The 10,000-nt window shown below is 47.6% G+C and overlaps 2 protein-coding genes across 7 annotated transcripts in view; both read right to left on the minus strand.

Annotated features, from left to right (window-relative positions):
* Positions 1-8,351, minus strand: part of atp1b3b (ATPase Na+/K+ transporting subunit beta 3b) — a 38,269-nt gene extending 29,918 nt beyond the window's left edge. Inside the window, exon 1 of the mRNA XM_062553375.1 lies at positions 7,897-8,351. Coding sequence (XP_062409359.1) covers positions 7,897-8,002 — 106 coding nt within the window. The 5' untranslated portion in view covers positions 8,003-8,351. The remainder of the gene's footprint in view (positions 1-7,896) is intronic.
* A 978-nt stretch (positions 8,352-9,329) lies between these two features.
* The window catches only part of tfdp2 (transcription factor Dp-2), a 64,626-nt gene continuing 63,955 nt past the window's right edge, over positions 9,330-10,000 (minus strand). For all 6 annotated transcript variants that reach the window (XM_062553368.1, XM_062553366.1, XM_062553367.1 and 3 more), the window contains one exon: positions 9,330-10,000. This exon is cut by the window's right edge and continues 727 nt beyond it. The gene's annotated coding sequence lies outside the window, so the exon portion shown is untranslated.

Here is a 10,000-nt window from a genome sequence, read left to right on the forward strand (position 1 = left end):
ACACACACACACACACACACACACGCAAATACACACACATACAGACATGCACACACACACACACACACACACACCCCAGGGAGGTGTTGTGGAGAAGAGCTCTCTCTTCTCTGACCTCTCAGTGAGCGGTGAGTGTGTGGGGTGTGGATAGTGTGGCCTGGTTTCCTCTGCGGTAATTAAGACTGCGCTCACTAACACCGGCTCAGCGAGAGGGAAGGAAGACGATGGGGAGAAATATGGAGCGAGGGAGGGAGGGAGGGAAGGGTAGAGAGAGAGAGAGAGATAGAGATGGAGAGAAAGAAGAGATGCACAGATTGATCGGCGGGCGACGATTTTCGCGTGCTCGGCCATGACAGGCGACTGGCCGGTCAGTCTGAGAAATGCTGATTTCATGTCAAATGTGCTCGCACGCCGCACTCGTGGAACAGCATCCCTCAGAGTCCAGAAGCTCCCGAGCTCGGCCGCTCAGGGCCAGATGGACCAAGATAGCACTAGTACGTCTTTGTCTATACGCAGCAAGTGACCGCTGTGCTTAGCCATGTCACATGGATCTACTAAGATGTCACTTCACTACGCACACAGCGCTCATCAGCGCCTGCCTCTACACCTGCTAGACCTGCATGCCCACAGGTGAACAGCAAGCACAGGTAGAGTTGCGTTTGACGTACACGTACAGTAGTGGCCTCCAATGAAGAAAACTGATGCTCTGAATACAGATTCAGCTGTCTCTGAAAGTGTCTCTAATGGACACATTGGAATTTGGATTGCACCTGCTTTTAACAAGTGGAGGTTTTTTATGACATATATACAGTACAATACAGTATGCCGGAGGTCCCCTGCCCTGTGTTTGCATTAGCATAGGCATCAGTGCTTATGGAAATATGTTCTATGGCAGCAAGTTCAACTGTATCATGAGAACTGTCATATTTCTAGCTTTATATTGGATATGACTATGAGAGCAAAAAAATGGTTGTTCCATAACACATAACTCAATATTTAGTAGTGTGTGAACGTCGCACACTGTGAGGCATTATAACTTGTATCCTGCAGCTGAAGTTAGACTTGAGGAAGAATCTGTCTGTTTACCTGTTCCGTTTTTTTAAACAGCCATTCAATTATTGAAAGTTTGATTAAATATCTATGCTAAAATGTTCTATTAAATAAAAGATAGAAAATACATATTTGTGTGTGCTTGTAAAGTGGTTAGAAAAAAATTAAATCAGAATTGGCAAAATTTGGTATTGGCAGGTCAAACTCTAGGTAAAATCGGAAATCGAAATCAGTCCAGAAAATTGCAATCAGTGCATCTCTAAAAGAAAGTGAGGATAGAGAGAGAGAGAGAGAGAGGGAGAGAGAGGGAGAGAGAGAGAGAGAGAGAGAGAGAGAGAGCGAGAGAGAGAGAGAGAGAGATTGTGCCGTGTCTTCTTCGATCTGGTTCATCTGCATTCAAGGTGTGGTTGCCCCCAGAGACTGTATGTATGATGCATAGCCTGAGAGAGAGAGGTGTGTGTGTGTGTGTGTGTGTGTGTGTGTGAGAGAGAGTAATGATGACAAGTGAGTGTGTGTGACACGGTGAGGGATTGTGAATGTGTGGAACTCTACTCTTCACACTGTGACCATGACTGTATGTGTGTGTGTGTGTGTGTGTGTGTGTGTGTGTGTGTGTGTGTGCAGTGTACCCCTGTGTGCTCACTAGGGAACAGGACAGGAGCTCAGGCACACACAGGGGGATGGGAGCAGCCACACACACACACACACACACACACACACACAGTAGCAGGGCCACAAGGCAGCCATGCTGATGGAGGAAGGCAGCAAGGGTGGGGGGGATGGAGCCAACAGCTGCTCTCCCTGTGCGCGCACACACACACACACACACACACAAACACACACACACACACACACACACACACACACTCCTTTCCACACTCCTTCCTTCACTTACACAAACATGCACATGCACACACAAACACACACTTACAAAAATGCACAAGCACACACTCTCTCTCTCTCTCTCCCCCCTCGCCCTTTCTCTCACTCTCCCTCTTCCTCTCTCTCTCTTCCTCTCTCTCTCTCCCCCCTCTCTCTCTCCACTGCCAGGGTTATTCCTTGGGGCCAAACATGGAGAGCAGCAGTAGCAGTAGTATCCATGCAGCGCTAGCTCCAGTTAGCCCCTGTAAGCTCAAGTAGATGGAGCTCACCTACACACACACACACACACACACACACACACGCATTAATACACACACACACACCCCTCACTGCTGCCCTGCTAGTGGACCTAGGCTCATCTGACAGGCCCGTCTCATCATAGTAATGACCTGTCCATTCTCCACACTGACCTCTATACACACACACACACACACACACACACACACACACACACACACACAAACACACACACTCACATCCCAAACCAGTGGGCCGGAAACACACAGGGCGGCATAAAGGACATCAGAGAGACAATACCTCACACACACATTAGCTCACACATATCACCTCACACACACACACACATGACCAGACACACGCACACACACACACACATGACCAGAAACACACACACACGCACACACACACACACATGACCAGACACACACACACACACACACACATCACTTCACACACACACACACACACACACACACACACACACACACACACACACATCACTTCACACACACACACACACACACACACATGACCAGACACACACACACACACACACACACACGCATTAGCTCACACATATCACCTCACACACACACACACACACACACACACATGACCAGACACACACACACGCATTAGCTCACACATATCACCTCACACACAGTAATTCACACACATCACCTTACTGAGAACTAGTAATAGCCTTGCTGCAGTAGGACTATCATTCACTAGGACATCAGTGTGTGTGTGTGTGTGAGAGCGAGAGAGAGAAAGAGTGTGTGTGTGTGTATGTGCGTAAGTAGGTCTTTGTGTTTAATTGTATGTTTGCTCAGCTACCCTTAACCAGTTCAGCACTGTGTAAGATAGGATTCCTAGACTGCAGCGTGTTCTGTGGCGCGCCGCGGCGTGAATCTTGCCTCTCAGCGGCACACACACACACACACACACACACACACACACACACACACACACACACACACACACACACACACACACACACGCGTTTGCCACTCAGGGAGAAGCCAACGGCACCTGATCACCTCTAGCACCGCTGCTGTGATGAATAGCAATGTTGGACCATCGATTGATTTTCTCACACACACACACACACACACACACACACACACACACACACACACACACACACACACACACACACACGCGTTTGCCACTCAGGGAGAAGCCAACGGCACCTGATCACCTCTAGCACCGCTGCTGTGATGAATAGCAATGTTGGACCATCGATTGATTTTCTCTTGGCTGTGTTTGTCCCACGCTGGCACCTGTACCTATAGGGGGCTATAGGGGCTAGCTGTGTCCATGCACAGAGACACGTTTACATCAGCAGAGCTGGAGGAGGGGCTGCTGGTCACCGAGGGGGCAGTATGGGGGCAGGACCAGCCCCGAGGAGAGGAGAGGAGAGGAGAGGAGAGAGAAGAGAGGAGGAGGAGAGGAGAGCAGAGCAAAGCAAAGCAAAGCAGAACCAGAGAGAGAGAGAGAGAGAGTGGGTGTTCAATTAACCCTCAAATGGTTCCTGATCTCTCAACACACACACAATTTCACCCACAGTATCTCCTTTTCATGCGTATCCCCACACACACACACACACACTCAGCCACACCCACATCCAGAACCCCCCCCCCCTCCCACACACCCACCCACCACACACACACACACACACACACACACACACACACACACACACACTCCCACATACATGCACAGAGGCCACACTCAGAACATGGCAGTGGGCTCATTGATGAGGCGTCCATAACTGGGCCATTGTTGGCCATGTGAGAGCCCCACATCACTGCCACATGGCTGGGTCTGTTGGGGAAGAATGTCCCTTTCATGGCCGCAGCTCTCCGCCGTAAACGCCGTAAGCACCGTAAACACCGTTAACACGGTAAACGCCGTAAACACCGTAAACGCCGTAAACACCGTAAACGCCGTAAGCACCGTAAGCACCGTAAACACCGTAAACACCGTTAACACCGTAAACGCCGTAAACACCGTAAGCACCGTTAACACCGTAAACGCCGTAAACACCGTAAGCACCGTAAACACCGTAAACACCGTAAACACCGTAAACACCGTAAGCACCGCACCGCGTCTGGGACCACACCGTCCACTCCGCTTAGGGCCACAAAGGCCCCCGCCGCACCGGCACCGGCACCGGCAACACACTGTCCACCAAACAGCCGCTGCCCACTACACGCATGCTCAGAGATATACAAACACCTGATTACCTGTGTGTGTGTGTGTGTGTGTGTGTGTGTGTGTGTGTGCAGGAATGTCCCGTTTAGCCTTTAGCCATTTTGTCCACGATTAGTAAACTGCTGCCTACAGCATCGATCCGATGAAACCCCTATTCCCCACATAAGACCCATGTTACCCATAGCATATTCCCATAGCATAAGACCCATGTTACCCATAGCATATTCCCATAGCATAAGACCCATGTTACCCATAGCATATTCCCATAGCATAAGAAGGACCCATATTCCCCATAGCATAAGACCCATATTCCCCAAAGAATAAGACCTATATTCCCCATAGCATAAGACACATGTTACCCATAGCGTATTCCCATAGCATAAGGACCCATATTCCCCATAGCATAAGACCTACGTATATTCCCCATAGCATAAGACCCATGTTACCCATAGCATATTCCCATAGCATAAGAAGGACCCATATTCTTCATAGCATAGCATAAGACCCATATTCCCCATAGCATAAAACCCATATTCTCATAGCATAAGACCCATATTCCCATAGCATAAGACCTGTATTCCCATAGCATAAGACATATTCCCATAGCATAAAACCTATATTCCCATAGCATAGGACCCATATTCCCATAGCATAAGACCTCGGCATGAGGCCGCATCCGGCTCAGATCCACCCCAGAGTTCCCTGCTATATGCTGTTGGTGCAGAGTTTGTGAGCGCACTGCAGGGATGTCTGTCTTTGTGTGTGCGTGTGTGTGTGTGTGTGTGTGTGTGTCTATCCTGAGTGTGTGTCCATCCTGTGTGAGTGGATGTGAAGGAATGGTGCGGCATTGCTGTATGTGTGTGTGTGTGTGTGTGTGTTTCGCCGTTGTTTATTTGTGTACATGTGTGATTAGCTCGGTAAAGCCGTGCAGATTGGAAACTGTAAAGCCGCCTAATCCGCACAGGCATCAGACAGAGAGAGCCAAGGAGTCAGAGCGATGAGCGCTCCACTCAGAGAGAGAGAGAGGGAGAGAGAGAGAGGGAGAGGGAGAGAGAGAGAGACAGGCTAACCCATTAAGTCCAGCCCAATCCTTTTATCTCTTCAACAGCAATCCCCTCACTGTCTCTCACTCTCCCTCTCCCTCTCTCACCTCACCGTCCTGTGGGAGTTTACTAAGAGCCACTGGGATGTGAACAGCACGCACATATTTATTTTTTCCTTTCTTTCTTTCTCTCTTTCTTTTCCTTTTCTGTCTTTCTTTACACGCGCCTTTTCCATTAGTCTGCTCTGCCACGAGCGCGGCCTCGGTGGGACTGGAAGGGCCGGTTTATTTTTTTTTGCTGAGCTAGTCGAAAACCGCCACTACTCGTGCACGCACAGTGGGCACGCGAGTCAAGCGTGGTGCCGTGGCTATCAGCGCTGGGTTCTGACGCATAGTCAACGCGGCATATGGTATAGTCGTCAACACGGGGCTATAGCCGCAGACTCGTGTGTAGAACTGCTGTTTGACAGCAGCCGCGCATGGTTTCCACATCTATAGGTTCGGTACCCGTGCAGTTGAAGCGTGTTTTCTTCCGCACACCCCCTGTCATGTCAGATGCCAAGGGAGGTGTCTGCTGTGGAAATGCTAAATGTATTTTGCTGCAACATCATTCCAATGTTGTCAGTCCGTGCAGCGACTGATCCTTGCGAGGATTCGCTCCCGGTGAAAATATGTTCGAAAAGCTGCAAATGGACTCTACGGCAGAGACGGGGTCGGTGTGTCTCTCCTCTCTGTCGTTCGTTACTCCGCCTCTTTGCACCGGTGAGGAGGACCGGTTTGACCTTGGGATGAGGGGCAGGAACGGAGGCAGGAATACACGGAGCGCACCATGTTGCCAAGGCTCAATCTGCTGAACGCGCAGAAAGGAAACTCGCGCACATCCTCATACCCATTTCACGTATCCAGGTAGCTTCAGGTGGCTTTGCGTCGATTTATGATTGTTGCGACAATGGCCGAAATAGCCCCCAGATACTGCCATTTTAGAGAGGCCATTTATCCTACAACAACCAATCAACCTTACACGGATGCTCGAAAATCTGAGGTAGAAGGCAATGCTATGTGGAGAGGGGGATGGATGCACTAAAAACGGCGATGGGAGACTTCCTCTCCCAAGGATCGATTTGAGAAAGGACAAGTGAAAACCGACACGGCATTTCCCCTCCCCATCAGCGGAGATGCTGCAGCAGCGGGAACACACCACCGCACATCATACATTTCAAATGAATCTGGAGCAGCTACGTCATGGCCGTATGGAATGACTGACAGCGTACAAAAACGGACAGAGAAAGTCCACGGTGTGTGTGTTAGGTTAATATCCTACGCCAATAATAAGAGGCAATGCCGCGCGGCCATGTCCCCATTCACTGTACGGTTAAGCTCGAGGTGTCACCCTCCAAGCATTTGTGAGCGACAACCTAATCTACCGACACGCAGAGGACAGCGTATAACGGTATCTTCGAACAGAAGGAAACGTCGATCTCTTGATCCTCGCGAAGACGAATGAACGCGTCGAATCTTTTACCAAATCTCATCTACCCGTTTAATTAAAACGACTGCATTGAGCATCGATAAATATGGCCTTTGATCATCAACGAGGTGCTAATGCATGGCATGGGGCCCTCGAGCCTCGTGCAGCAACGACTATTAAGATGGAACTGGGGGAACGCGACCTCATGTTGTTACAATGTTACAGCTATGTTGTTAAAACATATCCATTATTGCCAGTCTTTCGCAGACTACCGGTGAAAAGCATATCTTACCGCAACCTCATATTTCAGACTCGTTGAAATACATTAAATCTCCCGTTCCAATCTATTTATTTTGACTGCCCATGGTAGCTTCCACTCTGTAGATCAAAGCAGGCTAAATATGGCCTGTTATTACTGTGTTGGATTATTTCACTAATCGGTTTACCGTTAGTCTGTTCCGTCCACCAGTTAGATGGCTAATAACACACAAATCGATCTAGAAAGATTTTAGTGATTGGATTCGCAAGCTGTGTAGCCTACAAACTCAGGTATTCCCCCAATAAATAAATTGCCAAATATAACGGTATCTCACGGCGTATGTGATGCCATCGCCACAATTTCTTGACAGTTAACGCTGCCATACAAACACAATCATACTATTACATATAGTGGACCAATGTAGTCTTGCTGCTATAATCTTGCTAGCTTCCCCCTTCAATTGCCACAAGAACGCATATCATACAACGTCGTGCATATTTTCTAGGCTATTGATGGGCAGAGACGTAGTGCGCTATTGCCGCATGTTATTGAAACAGAAATGTGTTTGCCACAAAACTGTAATTAACCGAGTTCATTAATGAAAAATACAGAGGCAAATAATAGGCTACATTTCAATGCATTCCTAAGACATTGGTCTATGGAGCAGTCAACCGTTAGGCTGCTAATTTAACATTTGAGTCTTTAGGTGCCGTACATTTCTTCGAACCGGCTTCTTACCCCAACTGGTGGCGGTTCGTCCAATGAACTCTCCTGTGCGTGGATTGTAGATAGCGTCTTTCCAACTGGACTTGATTTCTGCGGGCTTGTCTTCCTTGGTCGACATGGCTGTGATTTAGAATTGATCAATGGGGAGACCGTGGAAAATGCGTAAAAGCAGGGAAATAAACTAAGATAAAACAGTAGTTTGTGAGATATGTCAAAAAAGAGTCCTGCTCGATTCCGGTCCAGCTGGGCTCGGTTCCCTAGTGCACCTTCTCGCACGGCTACACGACTGCAGCGACCGAGCTCTTACAGAAATCTCGTTTCAAACACTATGGCGCAAGCGCAGTACACCATCTCTGAAATTCCGAGACAAGCATTCATTGCCAATATGAACGCCTCAGAGGGAGGGCTATGGCAGTTGACACTAGAGCAATCAGATTTATCAATATTTGCCCTTTAATAACAAAAACATTCCATTACAATCCCTCCCGGCGCATACGCAAAGAAATTAAAATGTAATCTTTGGCTGTAAGCTTTTCTGACAGACTAATACATTTATTTCCAGCTGCAATTCACATAATGGCACACATTTATTTTTAGCACTTTCCCCCCATTTTTCTTATCGGAGTTTTAATTGACAGGCTTCTCCCTTTCCGTTTTTTTCCATGAGCTAGTTCGAACTCCTGACATTTCCAAACCCATGTTCCAGAAGCGCGCCGTGGGTCAGCGGCAGGAATACGCCCAGCTGTGCCAAATCTAACAGGTGTTAGATACGGCCTTCATTAACGGGATCGGGTCAGCTAAAAGCCAAACCCCGACTCCAGCTCTCCATCTGTCTCGCTTAGCCCGGGACAGTGAGAGAACACAGTTGTGACCGCTTTAGGGAACATTTAGGGGGGGGGGGGGGGATCTGTTAACTTTCGACGCCTCGCGTGAGGCCGAGTTTCTCGTTGGTTCGTTGAGTCGCGTGTGAAGTGCGAGCGTGACAACCGGCCTCCTGGGCGCGCGCGGAGCTGAAGGGAGCATTCCACTCTGTTGCGCTCGGGATCCGCGAGAGAAGCTCGTATCAAGAAAAGCCTGTGATTTGTTCTGGCTAATCGCTCTGCATTATTTATGCGAGCCCTTGTGTTTGCCTTCTGTTTCGTGTCTTTTTTTCCCTATCTGGATTGACTCAATATAAAAGACAACCGTGAAACAAAACAAATGACTATCCTTCAAATGACTCACGTTTAAAAGGTACAAATATTCAACAAAATAAGTTCCACAATAACATAGTGGATATCTGAAGATTAGCAACGTTTGCTCTCATGTACAGTTCTTGGTTATTTAACTCGAGATGAGGAACTTCTTGATGACAGCAGACAATGAAATAGTACGCACACATTTCTTGTGACCTCAAAACACAATAAAGTAAAAGTATCATAATAAATAATCACACCAGACCGCTGTAACCAAAATTATATGTTTATATATGTATAGGTATATACATACACAGTTACATTTCCAAATGGAGAGCAGAACCTTAACGCGAGAATACAAACGGGAGGAAAATGCCTGTCATCAGGCATCTCATTAGTCATCTGTCCTTTTAAAAAACATAACCAACCAGTGTGTCTCAGAACGCAAGGCAGTGTGTCCGGGAAGAGTTACTATTCATACATCGGCTTTGGGATAACAACCAAAAATAAGGAATGAGAGATGCTATACTACTTCTCACGCACAAGACTACATCTCCCATAACGCACCTCTCCAAAACGCTGCAGGAGGTCTCTGCGCAGATGCGGCGAAAGATGAGCATGAATCCTAATCGACCGGCTATACAATCAAATAACAATAACAATAGAAGATCGACAAATATTAGTCACGCTTAAAAAAAAGATAGCATGTTTGATACTTTTTTTTTTTGAAGGGAAAAAGAAATATACAAAAATAGTCTACGAAACGTATGCAATTTGCAGACTGAAATAAGTCAAAAAGTTCCCTTAAATGAGCGAACGAAGGATGGATACTGGGACCTTGCTTGGGTCGCAAGCCTGGCCTGAAGAAGTGGAGAGAAGGCAAACTGAAATGTCACAGTTAAATTACTGATCTATGTGTGGAAGTGAGTGTGGAAATAAAT

Source organism: Sardina pilchardus, chromosome 13, assembly GCF_963854185.1.
Source record: "Sardina pilchardus chromosome 13, fSarPil1.1, whole genome shotgun sequence".
NCBI lineage: Eukaryota > Metazoa > Chordata > Actinopteri > Clupeiformes > Clupeidae > Sardina > Sardina pilchardus.